General features: G+C 46.7%; 1 protein-coding gene across 14 annotated transcripts in view; it reads right to left on the bottom strand.

The window, feature by feature from the left end:
- Nucleotides 1-21,649, bottom strand: part of PTK2 (protein tyrosine kinase 2) — a 199,959-nt gene that overhangs the window by 46,824 nt on the left and 131,486 nt on the right. For 9 of the 14 annotated variants that reach the window (XM_064476800.1, XM_064476798.1, XM_064476803.1 and 6 more), the window contains 5 exons: nt 15,139-15,156; nt 9,267-9,323; nt 7,854-7,874; nt 6,659-6,756; nt 1,695-1,779 (listed from right to left, as the gene is read on the bottom strand). In XM_064476800.1, coding sequence (XP_064332870.1) covers nt 1,695-1,779; nt 6,659-6,756; nt 7,854-7,874; nt 9,267-9,323; nt 15,139-15,156 — 279 coding nt within the window. Of the gene's footprint in view, nt 1-1,694; nt 1,780-6,658; nt 6,757-7,853; nt 7,875-9,266; nt 9,324-15,138; nt 15,157-16,190; nt 16,275-21,649 lie in introns of all 14 variants that reach the window. The other 5 variants (XM_031439704.2, XM_031439694.2, XM_031439686.2 and 2 more) reach the window with 4 other exon arrangements.

Below are 21,649 nucleotides of genomic sequence, written 5' to 3'. Positions count from 1 at the left end.
TGGGACTGATACATGATATCCACTTTAGTATGAAGCCCAGGGTGGGCTGCAGCTCAGAGCTGGGTATGTCTGGAGGAGACAGGCCTCTCACTGACTTCACGCTGGACACCGTGCAGACATCGCTCGGTATTTGTAGAGGACTGGTTCCAGGATCCCCCAGGGGAATCCAGTATCTGCGGATGCTCAAGGCACTCATGTGAAATGGCACAGTATCTGCACGTAACCTACGCATATCCTCTGTATGCTTTAAGTCACCTCTGGATTACCTGTAATACCTCATACAATGTAAATGCTACACAAACAGTTGCTAGGACACAGGAAATTCAAGTTTTGCTTTTTGGAACTTTCCGGAATTTTTTTGGAGCATTTTCAACAAGAGGTTGAACTTGCAGATACAGAACCTGGGGGCACGGAGGGCTATATATCGCACCAGTGCACCCAAGGGTCACGCTGGCTTCTTGCAAAATCACCTCACCCTCACTTGAGATGACTCAAACCCTTACAGTGTTCTCCCCCCTCAATTTTTCTTACATATTCCAAGCAAAGGACCTAGTAGTTAAAAAAAAAACCCCACACATAAATACTTGGCCAAAATCCATAATGTATCATTGACTTTCATCTTGTTAGATTTAGTTCATCAGTTAAATATATTGTGATATTTTTGGAGAAACATTCAGGAACCCAGTATATTTACTCTTATTTTCAATTGATTTACCATCATTTTTGGCTTTATATTCTTATACATAATTATCAAGCCTTTCATTTTTCCTCTAAAGTAACTATTAAAAAGGCCGCACAGTACAGGGCTGGAGGAGGATCCTGTGGTCACTACGAAACCGTCCCGGCTGAACTAGCGCCCAGCAGGCGTAGCAGTGCCCCCGCACGCACCGGCCCAGGGCAGCAGCTCAGGCCGGGAGCTGCTGACTGCCTCCCCTGAGGTAAGCCCCATGCTGGCACTGGGTCTGAGGGTGAGCAAACAGACAAGGTCCTTGTCCCCACTGGAGTTGAACGTCTGTCTAGAGAGGGACAGAGAGACAATAATAACTTTGAAACACTGTACACTGAATCATGAATATGACTGCTCAGGAAGGGAGAGAGCAGTCCTGTGACAGAGCCTCCCAAGGAGGCTGTTGTCCGCATGTGCGCTGACGAGGAGGGACAAGAAATGTTAGCAGGAAGCACGTCCCAGCTTGAGGGCAGGTGGGAGAGCGCTGACGTGGGCCAAGGGACAGGACCAGAGCCTGGCCCAGGAGCCTGCATTCAGGAGAGGACCTGTCACACACGGGTCTCCAAGGCAGCCCCCTTGGGCACGCGGCTCTGCAGCGGGACCGGGGCCCTGGGCGCGGTCCCTGCCCCTCACAGCCTGTGGGCTCCGTCCTGCGGGGGCTGTGTCTGTCCTGCTCACCCCCACCTCCAGGGCCTGGCAGCATCCCTACCTCCACCCAGCTCCAGCATACAGATGTTCAAGGTACGAGGCGCCGACGGGGAGGGGGCAGTAAATCACCCCACCTCTGCTCCCAGCATGACGGCCGAGCTGGGAACGCGGCCCCGCGCCTGCACAGACAGGTACCACCTGCACGGTAACAAGTGCAGTCGCCCACAGAAGTCGGAACGTTACTTATGTCTTCAGAGACGGTTTGGATTTCACAGATAGACAGACAAATGGAGTTCCACAGAAATTTCTAGAAACTTACAGGCTTCTTGAAGGAATTTCTCTCTCACGCTGTCTGAAGTACAGTTTTTACATGTTTTAATTGCAACCGCCAAAGCTGGGTTCTCCTGTGACAGAGGAACACACGAAAGAGAGATTTTCTGTATTAATCAGCAGGCATGTTCAGGAAAGGCTAGTAATTCTGCAACTCTGGATTCTGGATCAGACAGAATCAGAACACTCAAAATCCTCTGTCTAAATCCCCGGAAAAAATGGACTTGCATGTAAAACTGCAGGGGACTCATCTGTTCCACAGACCTTTCCTTTCTGTTGCCTCGGTAGGTGCCCAGGATGCACCAGCCAAAAAAGGGCAGCGACACCGCTCTACTCAAGCTGACTCTCCAGTGGGGATACACACACATGCTCACAGCGGGGGGCAGTGCAAGAAGCAGCCTCCCTGAGAGAAGCGGACAGGGGGTGAGAGCCAAGAGCTGCAGGAGGGGAGGAGGTGCTGGCCAGGGGCGGGAGGCAGGGGGTAGGCCATGAGGGCAGAGGGCAGGGAGGGCCGGACCTCGGGGGGCCTTTGAGGCCAACAGAAGGACACGGCTTTTACTCTGAGGGAGAGGGTTTGGGCAGAGGGGGCCAGGGCTGACCTCCAGGAAGGAGCACCGGCTGCGGTTCTGAGAAAGGGCCCGGGGCAGGGGGTGGGGACGAGGTGCAGGTGACGGGCTGGCGGCTTGGACAGGAGTGGGAGCAGTGGGGGCAGGAAGGCAGGGAGATTTGGACTCGTCGTGAGACAGGGTGAGCTGGGGTCTTTGGTGACAGAAAAACGGAGGTCTCAGCTCAGCTCTGGAGCTTGATGTGACTAAAACAAAACCCGTGACGCCCACCGCGATGGTTACTTTTACGTGTCGACTTGGCTGGGCCATGGTGCCCAGACACTTGGTCAAGCGCTCTTCTGGGTGCTTCTGGATGGATTAACACGTAAATCAGCAGACCAGGTAAGGCAGGCTACCCTCCCAGATGTGGTAGCCTTCATCCTCAGCTGAAGGCCTGAGTGAAACAAAAAGCTGACCTCCCCGAGCAGGCGGGTATTCCTCCTGCCTAACTGCCGGCGAGCCGGGGCATCACCGTCCTCCAGCCTCAGGACTAGAGCTCCAGCCCCGCCATCTTGGCTCCCAGACTCTGAGTGGAACTAACCCACCTTCAGCTCTCCCGGGCCCCAGCCTGCTAACCACAGGTCTTATCCGTGCCAGATTCCATAACCCTGTGAGCCAATTCCTCATAAAACTCTTTTTAAAACAACACACCCACGACCACCCTACTGGTTCCGTTTCTTCAGATGACCCAGGCTAGTTCACCTGATGTCATATCTGCGTCCTTTCCAGTCTTCTCAATCTCATTAAAGAGACAGTATTCATACGGTTGTTCAAGGTAAACAACCTAGACACCATTTTTGGTTCCTCGATTTCCTTGACCTCCCATCACACATCACACGTGGAACAAAGGCCCGCTCTTCCACCCAAATCCTTCACCCCCAGACTCATTTTCTGTCTCAACATCTTCTGCCGGTGGCCTCTCGTGTTCTGCCACCTGGAATGCCCCTCCCCCAGGAACGTGCACTGGGGTCCCTGTTCAGACTGCCCTATCTAAACAGTTCCCTTCGCTTGGGCTGACACCCTGCCTCTCCGCATGGCCCCCAGGTCTCTGCTCTGCGTCATGGCCTCACGGGAAGAGCGTCCAGACCTCCCCGCGTCCAGAGTTTATCTGTCTCAGAGCACCGCTTCCCCACTCAACATTCAGTGTGTTTGCTCTCGCCTCTCCCCAGACAGAAGTGAAGTTCTGTGAGGGTGGGAACTGCCCGTTCTGCTCATTAGCACGTCCCCACCATCGAGCTGTCACTTGGTGGACAGTCAGTACACAACGGCTAGAAGAGTTAATTCACAGCAGCAATGTAAACTGGTCCAGCTTCTTCCAAAAAAAGTTTAGCAGTTTGGCAAAAAGTTAAACGTTTACTATACGACCCAGCAACTCCACTCCTAGACACATACACTCGAGAGAACTGAGAACCATCTGAACACACAGAGCTTGTACACGAACGTTCACAGCAGTGTTGTTCATGATGGCCAAAACGCGGTAACAACCCGAATGACCACCCCCTGACGAAAGGAAAAACAGAAGCGGTCTCTCCACACAAGGGAACGTCACTGGGCCATAAGAAGAAGGGAGGCAGTGCTAGCCGACCCGTGCGTAAGCCCTGAGACAGGACACTAACTCAAAGACACCCGTCACGAGAAGCCACCGAAGTGCATGGCTCCACTTGCACAAAACGTCCAGGATAAGCACATCTACAGAAATGGAGAGCAAACAGGGGACTGTCCAGGGCTGGGGAGAGGGTGGGATGGGAAGGCACTGCCAGCGGGTGCACAGCTGCTTCTCCCTCTCCTTTCTTTCTTTAACTGATAGCTGATTACACTGTTGTATTAGTTTCAGGTGTACAACATACTGACTCAAAATTTTTACAGATTATACTCCATTTAAAGTTATCATTGTTACTTATTTTTACACAGTAGTTTGCACCTCTTAATCCCATACACCCCGATTTTGCCCCTCCCCGGCCCCCTCTCCCCACAGACAACCACAAGTTTGTTTTCTAGATCTATGAGTCTGTTTCTGTTTTGTCGCATTAATTCAGTTCTTTTCTTCTTTAGATTCCACATGTAAGTGATAACAGTATTTGCCTTTCTCTGACTTATTTCACTAAACAGAATACCCTCCAGGGTCCATCCATGTTGTTGTAAATGGCAAAACTTTATTCTTTTTATGGCTGGGTAGTATTCCATTGCATGTATATACACATCTTCTTTATCCATTCGTCTGTGCTTTTTTTTTAATTGAAATATAGTTCATTTACAACGTTGTGTTAGTTTCTGGTACAGCACAGTGATTCAGTTATACAAAAACATGTTTTTTATTATAGGTATTCTTTTCCATTACAGGTTGTTATAAGCTATTAAATATAGTTCCCTGTGCTACATACAGGACTGTGCTGCTTATTCTGTATATAGTAGTTTGTATTTGCTAATCTCAAACTTCTAATTTATACTCCCTCTCCCCACTTTGGTAATATAGGTTTGTTTCCTACATCTGTGAATCATATTTCTGTTTTGTAAATAAGTTCATTTGTGTTACTTTTTTAGATTTCACATGAGTGATATCATATGATATTTGTCTTTTCCTGTCTTATTTCACTTAGTATGATAATCTCTAGGTCATCCATGTTGCTACAAATGGCATTATTCCATTCTTTTTTATGGCTGAGTAATATTCCATACATCTTCTTTATTCAATCATCTGTTGATGGGCATTTAGGTTGGTTGCATCCATGTCTTGGCTATTGTAAATAGTGCTGCTGTGAACACTGGGGTGCATGCATCTTGTCAAATTAGAGTTTTCATCTTTTCCACATGTATGTCCAGGAGTGGACTTGTTGGATCGTATGGTAGCTCTAGTTTTAGTTTTATAAGGAAACTCCAAACTGTTTTCCATAGTGGCTGCATCAATTTACATTCCCACCAACAGTGTAAGAGGCTTCCTTTTTCTCCACACCTTATCCAGCTTTATTGTTTGTGGACTTTTAATGACAGCCATTCTGAGTGGTATGAGGTAATATCTCATTATAGTTTTGATTTGCATTTCTCTGATAATTAGTGATACTGAACATCTTTTCGTGTGCATACTACTGGCCATCTGTGTGTCTTCACTAGAGAAATGTCTGTCTGGGTCTTCTGCCCGTGTTTTGACTGGGTTGTTAATGTTTTGGTATTGAGATGTATGAGCTACCTGCAAAGTCTGGAAGTTAAGCCCGTCAGTCGCACCGTTTGCAAATATTTTCTCCCAGTCCCCAGGTCATCTTTTTGTTTTGTTTATGCTTTCCTTTGCTGTGCATAAGCTTATAAACTTAATTAGAGTCCACTTGTTTCCTACTGTTATTTCTACTGCCTGGGTGGACTGCCCCAGGAAGACAGTGCTACCAGTTATGCCAGAGGGCGCTCTGCCTAGGCTCTCTTCTAAGAGGTCTATGGTGTCCTGTCTTATGTTAAGTTTTTGAACCATTTTGAGTATGTTTTCGTGTGTGGTGTGAGGGAGCGTTCTAAATTTACTGACTTACATGCTGCCAGTCATCTGTTGATGGACATTCAGGTTGCTTCCATATCTTGGCTATTATAAATAATGCTGCAGTGAACACTGGGGTGCACGTACATTTTAGAATTTGTGTTTTTGTCTTCTTTGCATATATACCCAGGAGTGGAACTGCTGGATCATATGGTAGTTCTACTTTTAGTTAGAAGAACCTCCGTACTGTTTTCCATGGTGGCTGCACCAATTTACATTCCCATCAACAGCGTATAAAGGTTCCCTTTTCTCCACATCCTCACCAAGACACGAGGTTTCTTTTGGGGTAAAGAAAATGTCCTAAAATTGACTGTGGTGACAGTCGCACGACTCTGTGAATACACTAAAACCCCACTGAACTGTACACTTTAAAAGAGTGAACTTCATAGCATGTGAATTATATCTCAATAAAACTATTATTAAATAAATAATTTTTAAAATTCACTGATCTCTTTCGGAGGGCAATTTGATGCAAATTAATGTTCTTTTCTTGAGAAGACGGGTCAGTGGGAACAGTGCCTAACCACTCCTGACTCTGGTCATCCATCTGTCGATTCCACCTGATGGATAATCATCTGCAGAATCTGTTACTGATGACCGACACTGAATGAAAGAGTAAAATGAAGAAAAGACAGACCCAGCTCTCCAGGAGATAATTTTGCCATTTTGGGGTTTTTGAACATAGCAAGTGAGTTGACATATACGATAAGCGCTACAAAGGGCAGCTGTGAACGCCCTGAAGCACTAAGGACTCGTGAAGACAAACAAGAAGCAAGGTGGCTGTCAGCGGTCAAAGGCAGCCCGGGTGGCTGGATGTCCTACAGCACTTACCGGGCTCGTGTAAGCGCCCTGGTGCACGTCTCCGAACTGGCCCTCTCCGATACACCGTCCGAGTTCTATTCTTTCTCTCTGAATCTCATAGTCCCTGGCTGCAAAACACGAGACATAAACCAGGAAAAACCTAAGTGCAACATTCCCAACGTGGAAAACACTTGACACATTTCATTTCATCATCCATGAGTAAAATTCCATCGATGACACATCATTCTATGAAGATGCTTTAAATAGAGTGGAATTCTCTTAAACAGCATTTTAAAAGGAATTTATGTAACTTTTATGGCATTGGTTGAACTACCAAAACAATGAGTTTTACACAAGGTGGATTTTTTTCATATTTCTGAATGTCTGATTTAGTTGGTATCTATTTTGATGGTTTTCTAAATAACTGCTCCAAGTTTACATTTGCTTAATTAATCATGTGCTTAGTTAATATGTGCTATTAGTTCAGGTATTAATATATGAAGGCTAAAAAAGTTATTTAAAGCAATTATTTTACAAGTAATTAAACTTTATAAATACGGAGGCAAGAAAAATTGTGTCATGAGCAACTTTATGTTTTAAAAGTTTAAGAGTTTTCCACTGTATTATAATCCTATCTATATTATTCATGGAGCTAAAAGAGTTTAAAGAGGCAGCTTCTAAAAGGTAATTTCAAAATTAGAGGGCGTGGAATCAAGGTTGAACATATCACACAGTAAATTACCCCTATTTTGTATTTTTGAGAGCATCTGCCTCAAAGTAATGTGTTAAATTGTGATGATTCACACAAACCCATTATTTAGGAGGTGCTGAGGCTCATGGGGGGGGGGAACCCCCACCAGGAACCTAGCCGACTGATCTGAGTCCAATTAACCACTTGGCATTTTTATTTCTCCCAGTCAGGAAACGCGCACTGTGCATATTCTGTTAGTGTCGTCACCAAGGGAGTAAAACAACAGCCAAACATTTAAAAAATGTCTCCCTGGTTTGTCAAGTTATAAATATACAGAAAATTCAACCCAAATTTTAAATGATTATCTTCCTCTTTAAAATCACTTTAGCTACTAGTTCCATTGATTTAACAGCAATGAGTAAACCAATGAAAAATAGTTTAAAAATAAAAGTTAACCGAAAACGGAAACATCCCGTATCGTTCCACAGGTTGCAATTGCAAGCAAACGCAGTTATTTTAAAGGAATCCTGTTACCTTCATCTATTCCATAGCTTTCTGCATTGCAATTCAGAGAGAAAAAAATTGAAGACCTTGCTTAGAAATAACTAATAGCAATGAGGTTAACAACAACAAACTCGGAGAGTACATTTCAATATTTACTGTGTTAAATATTTTAACCACGAACATGAGTATAAAAAGAGGACTAAATACAATGACGTCCTCAAGCTAACTCAATGTGTATAAACAAAGCTCTACATTTCCATCCCACGAGCTCCTAGTTGCAGGGATATTCCTGTCCCTATTTAGTGTAACGCATTTTGTGGGGTTTGGATAAAAGTTAGACATGTTGGACAATTACTACTCAACTAAGAATAAACAGGAATAAAAACGCGGAAACTGCAGGAATGCACAAATGACTGACAGGCTAACCAAGAATTTAAACTCAAATTTAAACATTTTTCTACATTGCTACTGCAAGTCAAAATGAACACACTTTCAGTTTCAGCTCTGGCCTCTGTTTCAAATCACTACCGGGGGGCTCCTGATTTCGGAGACCCAGGGGGTCCCCAGGATAACGCAGCCTGAGAGGGGTAGATTATTACCCTACATTTTGACGGCGTCTCCTCAATGTACACAGTAAATCTACTGACACCTTCTTCTCAGATATCTACACAACAGGGTAGAGCACCTGAAACATTTACTTCACAAGTACGTAGAGCTCTACTGAAGCGAGGACATCAGACGGTGAATTATGAAGGCCTCCAAGGCTGTAAGGTGAACTCCTAATTGGGCCTCTTTAAGAGGTGGGTGTAACTTTTTTGTTTTAAATGTGAGTGAAATTTCAGGGGCGTCTCCAGCCCCTGAGCGGGGCTTCCAGACTGTCCTCCTCAATAGGCCACGTGGCAGAGAGAAGCGGGGCGCTGACATGGTGGGGTGCTGGGAGGTCCCAGGGAGCCCGCCTAGTCCTGCACGACCTGCCCGGCACGGTGCGGGCTGGTGCTGGAAGCCCTCTGGGGCTGCTTGGTCAAGCGTAATAAAAAACAAAACTTCAAAGGGGAAATGTAATTCATTAAATGTGTGTATTTTGAAGAATGGTAGATGTGTGTGCGCATATATTTAACTTCAAATAATACTAATTTTCTACAGAGAGGAAGCACTCTAATTAAGAAAGGCTACATTATCACGGAGCCAGAAAACAGGATTTCAAGAACCCTGTAACTAAGTGGACTTATTGCAGACATTTGAGTTTTGGGCTTCTGACCCGACAGTGGGCACACACCACATGGAGTTCTAAAGGCTGAGAAAACTTTCTGTCACGCAGGCAATAAGGTATTAAAAACGGTTCTAACAGGACAATAAGCATCTAAAACTTTTAAACATGAGACATTTAAAAAGTTAAACATCTGTCAACTCTGAACAAGAATAAGACGAGGGGATACAACTCACTGGAGGGCATGGTGTAAGTGTCCTCTTCGTCTATGATCTCAGCGTAGTCGTCGGTTTCTACAGGAGAGGAAACACGTGTTGGAAGAGGTTAAATATCTGACCTCCTGGCCTTTAACCAAATTTTAAAACGCAAAACGATCTGCCTAAATCCCCTGCTACGCTGACATATTCTTAAAACACTAATACTCAATTTTCACCCACACATGAGTCACTTAGGGAAATAAAAGTGACATCATGGTCCAATATGTTATAATACACAGACTTGTTCTCAGAGAGCAAACACAGCTAACACGAAAGCCCTTGTGAGAAATAGAGAGACAGGAAACAACCACATATATGATCCAAATCCGCCAAGCCATACTGCCTGCGAAACTCTCCCTCAGCCACACCAAACACATTTAAAACCAGTGTTGTGTACTGGGATTCTCCAAACGGGACCAGCACCCCCAGAGCACAGCTCAGATCTCGTTCAGAATCAGCCTTCACTGCACTGTCTGCAGGTTCTGCTTTAGAGGACAAGGTGACAGCCTGACTTCTGAGGACAGTCACTGGGCAACTTGTTTCATTCATTCAGGATGAAAGCATTCCAGGGGTTCCTCTCTCCTAACTCTTCCCTTAGACATTTGAACGGTGTGCACTGCAAAAGGGTGAGAGACGTATGAGAAAGAACAAAATGGGAACAGACAGCATACTAAGATGAGTTCTTTTTGGAGGTAATGTCAAGGAGTTCCAATGTGTCCACTAACCCCTTTCAGTAATGCAGCAACGGAAAGAATGGGGAGTCCTTTTGAGGAGAAGTACCACTCACTTGGATCACAATTACGCTGAAAAACCACATAGGTTTCTGGAAGAGGAAAGCTTCCAGCTGCTCTGCGCACGAGGCTCTCAGCTGCTGGGCCAGGAAAGGAGGGGCAGTAATTCCCGAGTTATCATCTGAAGAGAGATCATCTCGAAATTTTAACCCCAGAGAAACTAAAAGCTAAAGAACTGAAAGTTCCTTCTTCTGTGCTGCCATTATTACTTCATTCAGATATTAAAACAAATGAAAACAGAGAATATATATAGCTTACAGTTACTAGGGTATCAACTATTCCAGACTGCTGTGGTGATGACTGAGACACAATCTAAGAGCAACTGGAAGAATTCATCTCTTAATTTGTAATCATCATTAAAAGTGATTAAGGTGAAAAAAAAATTCAGCTGGTAGAATATGAAGTCAGTGAATCAGTTCTCCTTAAGACACTTAGCAAATGAAAACTGTTCCTAAGCCTTGCAGCACAGGGGGGTAATTCATATTACTCTTTCATGTTTCTAAGTAATGCTACATACAGGATTAAAGGGGATCTTTGCCCCACGCCTCACAGTCTTACATTCCTTTCTGCCTCTCGTCCTGTTCTCAGTGGACACTGAGAGGTGAGCATGGCGTGTTCGAGGTCTGGAGCCTTGCTTTTGTGAATGAAAGGCTGTGAAACGAAACCTGGGGACAGAAGGCTGCAAGGCAGGTGTACGAGGCAGGGCTACGTGGGGGCCCTGCTCACAGCTGAGACGAGGGATGCCACACTAGTTGCACAGATGGACACAGGGCCACTCGTGCGCTATTCTAAAGTTTAACGGGCCCCACTTCCCGCCACCCCCTCAGGAAGCTCGTGCAACTAAGGCTGCATTCCTGCCAACACCACCACTACCCTCACGGCCTCCTTTCAAACAAAGCACACACCCTGGGAGGCAGAACACACCGCTGACCGAGGCGGCAGGACGCAGGCAGTAAAGCTGCCCAGAACCCCTGCCTCTGCTTCCCAGCCCCCAGCGGCCCATGACCAGAGCCCTCCAGAACCTTCGACACCCTGCACCTGGCCCCAGGCTCTGCTAAGGAGACGTCGCTGGCCCATTGGTGCCGCAGCGTCTGGGTGGAGGCGGTGGGCGGCAGAGCAGAGCCATCCTCCAGGGGGCGTGTCCAGCGCTGAAGCTCACGTGGCTCCTACCAGAGTGCCCCCTGCTCAGAGACACCTCCTCACCCCCGTCACTCTCCACCACAATGCCTGAGGACTTCCCTCAGAGCCCAGCACTGCCAGCCTCCCGCAAGTCCCATGGCCCCTGTCCACTGCTGGCCCCTCCAGAGTGCAGCCCTGCGGCAGGGGGGCCCGGGCATCCCCTCCACCGCCACATTCTCAGCATCCAAAACGGGGCCGGGACAGGGAAGGCGCTGACCAAAAAGGAGCAGCAAGGGGCCACGTGTCCCCACGAACAAAGAAGCCGGGTCAGGGCAGAGGCCTGCACCGGGCAGAGTCCGGGCGCCCTTTCCCTGGGAGCAGTGGCTTCACCTGTCCGGGCCTCGGTGGTGCCCTCCAGTGAAAGGAGAGTGTGTCTGCCTTAGAGACTGTCTTGAGGATGACGGAGACTCAGGAAGAGTGGTGGCTCGGCCCTGCCTGCTACAGGTGACCAAGAGATGGGAGCTCCCCACTGTCCTGCTTCCTGCGAGGCCTCCCTGGAAGGAAGCGCGGGGAGCCCTGATGGGTTTCCTGGTTTGCCGGGGGCGGCTTCCAGGCTGCCTCTTCATAAAACCCGCAAGGAGACACCAGCCTCTGAAACAACGCTCAGGGAGCAAAAAGAAAATGGCTCACACATCAGGCGAGCACATAAAACTGACTCGGGAGAAACCAAGCTACATGCACTCCAGTTAATCCACACCATCATGAGGAAGAGCCTGCAGTTTTTTTTCTTTTGGTGCTATGTGAATTCTGCATAAAAACTTTGGGGATTATCTGGACTACCTCGGAGCCACTTGGGGACACACATGGGATGTAGACGTGTGCACTGATGTCTCACAAACAGAGAATTTTCATAGCTGTGCCCCTGAGGAGGTGGTGCTGGGGGAGCAGGGTCAGCGCTGCTGAAGGCACGTGGACCTACGAAGGTTTCACTGTACATTTCTCTGAGAATTCTTAATCTTGATTGTGTTCTATTTTCTATTTTCTCCTGGTTTTTAGGGTTATGGGATAGTAAGACTCTGACATTAGAGGTACTTTTACAAACTCAAAGGCCCCTAAAATACTGAAGTCCAGCCTGAAACCTCCTGGGCCCCAAAAATAATGGCATAAGAGAAGGAAAATATAAAGAAAAAGGAAACAGGCTCAAAGATGTGGGCACAAATAAAGGAAAGCAGACCCACAGTCCACATCCGACGGTGAGGAGAGCTAATGGAGACAGCGTCTTACACAATCACGTGTCGCCACTTCACCCTCAGGGACGTCTGTGACCGTCATCCCCCCTCCCGGGCAGGACACTGAAGCATGAGTGTGAGTGTCTCCGGGTCCCGGAGCCGAGCAGCTGGAGCAGAGCACGCCTCCTTCTTCGTCATCTTCCACAGCATTTACAGGGACTTCATTTGTGAGCCCAGGTGCCCTATGCTTCTAAACTACAGAACGTCCCCCTGAGGGTATTCTGGGACCTCAGCCCCAGCGTGGGCGCCGTTCTGCGCCAGGGATGCTCCCAGTAAGGCTGATCTGGGCTGCACACCTGGGAGGTAATTTCAGGAGACCTGTCCTGAGAGTTAAATATCTGAAACATTTTGAAAAATGCAGACTTCTAAAACCCTAGTAACATTATAGTTTGAAAGGTCTGGTATCACAATACGTGCTAAGATAAACATGACAGGAAGGTACGTCAAAAGGACAGAAACCGACAGCTCAGAAACGAGGAGAGAAAAGAGTAGGCTGTCGCTCTTAAGCGCAGTGACAGGCACCGGGGAAGGTCAGTGCTGGAAACAGCGACACGCACGCCTGTCGAGCTCTGTCATAAAGAGTCTGATGCCCTGGAGTCACTGGTGGGGTCAGTGCAGGGTCGCAGAGGGACGGGTCAGCGGACAGCAGGCGTTGCCATCTGGCTGTAAATAAAGGGCCTGCACGAGAGCCTCTGGGCGCACACGCTTCCCAGATGCCAATACCCGCTGACCTGCCTGCAGGACAGAGGACCGGGGTGACGCTGTGACTCTGTCACCACACCTCCTGCACTTGCCTAGGGGGCATTGGTGCCCCTGCCTCGGCCTGACCCCTGCAGTTCCGACAGCTGCTCCTGACTGGCCATCCCCCTGCCCTCAGGAGGTCTGAAGGCCATGGCTGCGCAAAGCAGCATCCTTACCGAGACTGGGTGACTTAGGCAATTCAGTGGGACCAACCCTCTTCACAGCTTCTTAAGCAACCTGGAGGCCTGGATGCATCAGCAACCTGAGAGATGGCGAAGCCAGGAAGGCTCCACTTTGCTGAGGGGCTAACTGGCTCTATGACCTACATCTTTTTCTGTAAACGGCCTGTGAGTGTTTCAGATCCTGCTGGTCACAAAGTCTCCAATGCAGCCACTCAGCTCTGTTGTTCAAATCACAGGGCAAGCAGACACGTCGTGAATGAGCAGTGTGACCATGTTCCATAAAACTTTACTGACGGAGACTGAAATTTGAATTTCACAAAGTTCTGACACCACAGATACTGTTCTTCTAATTTCCCCTCCACCATTAAATGATGCAATAATCATTCTCAGCTCAAGGAGAAACAGAAACAGGTGTGGGCTGTATTTGGCCCAAGAGCCTTAGGTGGTGGGTCCCCAACTTAGACTGAGAGATTAAACCCTTAAGGCTCAGCCTCGTCCCCTGTAAAATGGGGTTGAGAATACTGGCCCTCATTCACAGTATTGGGAATTCAAATGTGGGGAAAACACACAAAAATGTTTCCTTTAGGTAAACAGTGTGGTAATAACCATTTGTTTATATGCATTTGTTTAAATTTTTATGCTTTCACATTGATCCTCACAACAGCCACCAAGACCTTTCACAGATGAAGACATGGGAGACGAAGTGCTCTCTCAAGGCCACCCACGCGGCCAGCTGGTGGCAGGACGGGGCGGGCTGGAGCCTGGGCCCGGGGCGCTCACCTCGCAGCCGTGGACCAGTCCGCCTCTCAGCCCTCTGAGCACCAGGCTCCTCACCCGCAGCACAGCGAGACCAGCACAGGGAATCACACCGCTCAGTGCACGCACACGGGGGCTCCCCCGAACAGTCCCTGCTAACTAGTCACGACGGAGGAGTTGGCCTGGAAACGAAGCTCCATGCTCTGGCTCTCAGGCCCATGAAGAAGATGCACTTTCCAAAGCTGCATTTAGTTAAGCCCCTTCTCTGCAAGTGCCCTGCTCATTAACTCAGGTTATCAACCCGACACAAAATGAACAAAGATGAAACTGTCAGTGAAAGTACTCATTCATTCAACCCTGAGGAAAAATGCAATCCCCCTTGAATTTCAGTTAGTAAAATCTTACTCCTTACCATGAAGAGCACAAAGCTTCATGCAGGCAGCACACAAAGGAAATGGAAACGTAAGACTCTCAACGTGACGAAGTTCTAGTTTACTAAGTGCTGCCCGCAGCTGCCTGGAAATACTCATCGTCTCTACTGCTGATATTTCTCTACTTATCTGTCTGTGTGACTCTTAAAAATCCCTTTTCCTTTTCCCTTTCCACTACCTCACTCCCAAACTAAAATAGCCTAAACATCTAAGTGGGAAAGAGTGTGTGTATTACTGCTGAACGACACCATTCTGACAATTTTTCTTCACCTCTGAAGTTTTAATAATGAAATCTCTAAAATTCACTAAGAAGCTACACAACTTGAATTCACCACTGAGATGTGACAAACCGACAGCTACTCCTCCCACGGGAGAGCCCCAAACAGCTCTGAAGAGATCACTGGCTCACTCGCATTGTTACTTTTTCATACTTGTTTTGTTGGATCAAAGCCACATTTTGCCTTTCATTAAATACCGAACGATATTTCTATCCGTACATAATTATCTCATATTAGTAACACAAATGTGAAAATAAATATTACCGTCCCCACTAATTTCATCTGAAGATCCAGGTAGCATGCAAAGAAAGGAGGGGAGGAGGAGGAGGGAAGGAAGAGAGGAAAGGGGGGAGAGAGGGAAACATACTATTAAAATGACAAGTAAATCAACGTGTAAGGAAAACACAAAAGTTAACCCCCCACCAAGTCCAGTTCAAAAGTTAACAGAACGATCACAGGAGTAAGCATGTTGACTTGACTTAAGGGTATTATGCGAGTTTTGAGTTGTCCACACGTTGTCCCAAGTTCACAGCTGTGCTGTAGAGTTTAAGCTGGTTTCTGCTGCACTAAGCAAAATTAATCTGCCTCTCACAATTAAATGTTAAAGAAAAACTGCTTTCCTGAAAGGGAATCTGTATCCTCTTAGACAGAAATGAAAACCACTGGTCATTAGCGTGTACACCAAACAATAACCAGGAACAGCCTGCAGCCCGGCTCCTCCAGGGAGCCGCCGGGATTGTAGCTGCTCCAGGAGGTGGAGGCCAGCCCCGCACACAAGCTGTGAGGACCCAGGCACCTGAAGCTCTGCTGACACGTTTCCAGTTACATGTATACAGCTTTTGCAGAAATGATCATTTCAGTTATTACGAACAGTCTTTCCTTTCCGAGAAAACTCTCCACGGGGCCTGGCTGCCTCTGTTTGCAGCATCCCTGAATATCTGCCCCCAACGCATGAAAAGCAGACCCCAGGCTCACGCCGACCATCCTCCTTCACTCGGGTGCATGCTGTATTAGGAAACCCAAGAAGCAAAGATGTGGTGCCCGCCAGCCCCTGCGGTAACACACTAAGACCCCACGAGTGAAACCAGGAAGCGACTCCTCGCCCTGTCATGCATTTAAAAACCAGCAAACAGGCAAACGAAGAGCCTTGCATCAGGAGAGCAGCCCCAGCCCACGGTACCCTGCTGGGCAGCGGACAGCACTGTGCAGACCCCGGGAGAGACACGCTCGGCTCAGGACAATCTACAAGCGTCTGGTTAGACCGCTCCCAGGGCGCCGTGGTTATAAGAGGGTCTGTGCAAGGCCAAGTGCAGTACCCGCAGAGGGAGGCTCACGGGAACAGAAGACCAAAGGGAGGAAGCGCCTAGCTTTCTTAACCTTAGGTTGACAGTGACTGCTTCCTTTATAAAGAGGCAGGAGGGGAAAAGAGAGAAAGAGAAACGTTATTTCAGTACAAAAGAAAACTTACGTTACACTTTAAGGCATATCTATAAAAACAAATACAAAATCGCAATGCTTTTATTGACTATGGGCATGCTTTATTTCTTACTACCATTGACGCTTTAAAAAACATACTAATATTTCAAAATGCAATTTTCCCTTTTAGCAAAGATTAGCAGTAGACACAGAAACTTTTAGCAAGGCACAAGGAGTCTCCCAGCTCCACAAAGCCAGACAAGTAAAGGTACAGATACCTTTACAAATGACAAAACAAACAAAATGAAACAAGACAAAAAACAAAGACCAATAAATAATTCAAGATTCTTGTGAACGTCTAACACTCAACCACAAAGAAAAAATGGCAGAAAACGAGCAGATCTTGATTTGTGAAAGAGCCTTATGAGCAATTTCCCAAATCATCAGCAAAGACACAGACCTTAAGTGCACACCTTAAATAAATTATCTTAACATAAAAACTGCTGATGAGGATACTTGAACACACAGGCTGCAAGGCCCCTATGTTTGTTCACTCACTCCCTCTTTCACGTACTGGAAAGTCATCCGACAGTCAGCTCTCTCTATATCAGGCACTTGCTGGATGAACAAGACGTGCCCCAGCCCTCCAGGAGCACCCGGCACAGAAAAACAGAGAAGCCTTGAACAAGCGCAGGACGGGGAGGGCAACAGCACACAGGTCACAGTGAAGTCAAAACAAGGCGTGGACAAGCCTGTAACGTGCGGCAATGACAAGGTGTGACAGGAAAGACACAGGGCATGCAAAATTTAACTGCAGACGCACGGGGTCCCATCAAGGAAGGTAAAGACTCCAGGCGTGGGCCCAGGGAAAGGATGGGTCAGGGTGAAGGCGGCAACAAGTCATTAGTCCACAAGTTAGGAGCAGAAATGAGAACTGAGACGTACAATTTAGTACTATTTCCAAATGGTGTGCTGTGAGGCCGATGTTTACTGCTCATCTTCCTCCCTCAAGTGAAAAGCCACCCTTAGCACACACTAAGTTTCCAGAGTGCGGCTCTAGTTTTTTCAGTAAAAAATGTGAAAACAGAACATCCTGTGTCAGGCTGGGTGGAATTCTGGGTGGGAGTGGGGGGGGGAGGGGCAGCTGCTATACTGGACGCTACTGAGACGAAGCAAGAACAGGACTGTGGACGAGACAAGAGCAGTCTATCAGCATCAAATTCCTGGTTCTGATAACTACTCTGTGACTGTCTAAGAGGATGCCGTTGGTCTTAAGAAATGAACACTGTAGTATTTGTAAGTAAAGGCGCACACTGTATCTTCAACTTGCTTTCAAACAGTTCAAGGAAAAAAAGACGTACAGATGGCCAACAGGCACATGAAAAGATGCTCATCATTGCTAATTATTAGAGAAATGCAAATCAAAACCACAATGAGGTATCAGCTCACACTAGTCACAATGGCTGTCATCAGAAAGTCTACAAATAAATGCTGGAGAGGGTGTGGAGAAAAGGGAACCCTTCTACACTATTAGTGGGAATGTAAATTGGTGCAGCCACTATGGAAAACAGTTTGGAGGTTCCTTAGAAAACTGAAAATAGAGCTACCATAAGATCCAGCAATCGCACTCCTGGGCATGTATCTGGAAAAGAAGAAAACTCTAATTTGAAAAGATATATATGCACCCCAATGTTCATAGCAGCACTATTTACAATAGCCAAGGCATGGAAGCAACCTAAATGTCCATCAACAGATGACTGGATAAATAGGATGTGGTATGTATATTCACAATGGAATATTACTCAGCTATAAAAATAATAAAATATTGTCATTTGCAGCAACATGGATGGACCTAGAGATGATCATACTAAGTGAAGTAAGTCAGACAGAGAAAGACAAATAATATATGATATCACTTATGTGTGGAATCTAAAAAAATGACACAAATGAACTTATTCACAAAACAGAAAGACTCACGGACATAGAAAACAACCTTATGGTTACCATGGGGGAAGGGAGAGAGAGGAGGGATAAATTAGGAGGGTGGGGCTAATGGATACACATTACTAAATACAAAATAGATATGCAACAAGGAATTATATTCAATATCTTGTAATAACCTACAATGGAAAATAATAAAAAAATACACATTTAACTGAATCACTTTGCTGCACACTTGAAACTAATACAATACTGTAAGTCAACTATACTTCAATTAAAAAAAAAAAGAAAAAAATAGACTGAAGGCTAAAGCGAGTGGGTCAGAATAGACAGTGAATCTGAGCAAAGAGCCTCTGAGACTCCACTTCACTGTTCTTACAACCATCCTCTAGGTGTGAAGTTTTGGAAAAATAAAACATCTAAGAATCTCTATTTGGATTCAGGTTCCACCTCCTACTCACTCCCTGACCTCAGGAAAGTTACCCGATTTCTGTTTCTATTTTCTTATTTGTAAAATGAGGTAATAACAGAAGCTCCTTTGAGTAAAGAGATGTGGAGAGGATTCCATGGGATTCCCTGGACACCTGGCATGGGCAACCACTCCACAACTGTCAGCTAGGCCTACTTTTTTATTGTTCATTTTACTTCTAAATTGAGCTGAATATTCTTTATATTAACTCAGAAAGAAAATTGTTTTTTTTTTCAATGTTAAGCATACCTCTTCCTGAGCAATACCAAGAACACTATCCATGTCATTTAAAAATGACAGCGCTAGGACCCTCGCCTGGCTTCACGTGAGAGGACTGCCGTGACTGCGCGCGCCGGACACCTACCAGCGCCGCGCAGGCGCTGGGGCGACAGCGGGGGGACGGGCCCAGACTCCTGCCTGACTGCTGCACGTGCTGGTTTGGCGAAGAGTTGATAAAGTCAGTCAGCTGCGTGGTATGCCAACACGTAAGTGCCACGGAGGGAGAAACCCAGAGCAGAGGCAGGACAGGGGGTGTTTTCCTGTGAGGCTGCAGCCTTAAGTCCGGAAGCAGTCACTCGCTCAAAGCATCCGGGAGTAGAGGAACAGCGGGAGGTCAGGCAGGGCGATGGCACTGGATGGTACTCGATGAAGCAGCAGATCAGGAGCCCACGGGCAGGGCTCCGGCTTTTATTCTGAGTGACATCAGGAGTGAATGGAGTGACGGGGCCTTAGATCCAAAAGGCCTCCTGGGAGCCTCCCCGGGAGCAGGGCGGCTCCTCAGGGGAACGCCACAGCGGACGGGGGAAGGCTGTCTTCAGAAGTGCAGCAGCTGAATAAACGATGGTGACTTGGAGGCACTGCTTTGGGGCCCCAAATGAAATCCAGGCACGATCATCAGTAGCGTCAAAGCCAATAGGTGAACTGCTCACAGGACTTTCTAATAAACGGACCACAGACTGACCAAACCTACTCATCAGCTGAGCATCACAGAGACAGCCAGATGCTACCACATCACCTATGGCGTGTTCTTGTAAAAACAAAATCTTTGAGCCCAAATCTAACCAAACTTCTCTCGATCCTAAAGACCAGCTTACAGGAAATTCAGGAACACAGGGCCACAGAGGAACTGGCCCAACACAACCTCGTGAAGCTCCAATCAGCCAGACCAGAGTGTGGGAACACAGCATAAGTGACACAATTCCTTCAACAGATAAACTGCAATGAAGAAAAGAGAAAAAGAAAAAAAGAAAAAAGAGGCCCAGCCCACAGAGAGGAGACACAGCCAAAGCACACAGCACTGCTGGCCTGACTGACGGGACGACACTGCGTGTGAGGTGCCTTAACCAGGGAAATCTGAACACTGACCAGACGGCTGGTACTAAGGAATGGCTGTTAACTTTCTTACAGTATAATAATCTTGTTTTAAAATCTTTACCTTTTAGAAATATTTATAGATGATACGCCTTAGATTTGCTTCAAGACAACCAGCGGGAAGCATGTGACGTGTGAGTGGGTGCAGGCAGAGCTGCGACTGGGTTTTAGCCACTGAACCTGGGTGACCATCACCATACAATTCTATTCTTTCTACTTGTGCACACGTGTGAAATTTCCCAGGATAAAAAGTTGAAAAACTCAGAATTCAAAAGCATGATGACATCCTTTCATTCACACGGTAACTTGCTTATAAAAATACCGAACACATTTTATGTTGACTCGTGTAGTTTGATCTTAATAAATACCACAATTACTATGTAGCCCTAACTTGATTAAGTTGTGTAGTAAAGCATACAATTTACAAAAATTAACTTCACGTGAACCAGGTGACAATACTCTAAATTAGGGCATTTTAAAAAAGAATTCCTAAAAGCTTTCGTTTGGCTCAAGCTTCTAGCGCAGACCGAGACTAGCTTCTAAATCCCAGCACTACCGAGAGCGAGAGCAGGCGTGCACCAGACAGAAGGAGCCTTTCAAACCTGAGTCTGGGGCTGGCTTCCGTACTCCGACGGAACAGTCAGAAACGAGGCAGTACTATGCCATTCCTGATAAACGGGGAGAAACTACTCTGAAGCCACACTCAGACGCTTCCGAAGTACCCTCCCTTCCACACGTGAGCAGTGCAAGCCTTCCCGATGGCTCAGCTGCTCTGATGCGGAGACGCTGGGTTTTGGAGCCCAGGACTGGGGCTTGCATCAGGCTCCCCAGCACTGCCAGCTCCGGGAGCCAGGCCTGCACCTCAGCTCCGAGTCTCAATTTCCTCCTCTGTAAAGTGGAAACAGTGCAAGGAAGAGGTCCTGAGCGTTAAACAAGGTAAGGGCAGAGAATGTGCCAGGCAGGAGCTCCGAGCCTCACTCACACGTAAGCGTCTCCTGTATTCACAAAGCAGTGGCATGGCAGGGAGTGACTAACAGACCCAGAGCTCCAGAAGAAAAAAAGGGGAAAAAAATGCAAATAATTATTATGGGCCATACATATTCCACCTTGTATTTCACAGAACTCTTCCATTCACAAACTGCTTCTGCACATATACGGTAGCTGTTCCAGAATTTGTAATGAAGTAGCTTAATGCAAATAACGTTTATTTTATTAAGTATATTTTACTTTAGAACAATTTTCAGTCACTAACTTGAAAAACATTAACAGTAATCTTATACAAGTGGAATGAGGCTCCATGATTAACAACTAAACCAAAAAAGCTGATACAAAGTTATAAAAATGTTTTTCAAGTTGGTAATGAAAACTGAAAAAGTATCATCGTCAAGTGCACCTGCTGAGCACCAAGGCTCAGCAGAGACGATCAACTCAAATATCTAAGGAAAGGGAAAGGTCACTGCCGTGCTGTCTGTGACAGAGACACCAGAGAGAAAACTGTTTATGATCCCCAGTCCCCCGCTACAACCCAGACGTGGGACACGAGCCACGCTGTCACCTGCACTCCTGGCTACACTTCAG

This window comes from Camelus dromedarius, chromosome 20 (assembly GCF_036321535.1).
Source record: "Camelus dromedarius isolate mCamDro1 chromosome 20, mCamDro1.pat, whole genome shotgun sequence".
NCBI lineage: Eukaryota > Metazoa > Chordata > Mammalia > Artiodactyla > Camelidae > Camelus > Camelus dromedarius.
Note: the sequence above shows the minus strand (reverse complement) of the source record. Positions and strands in the feature narration are given on the sequence as shown.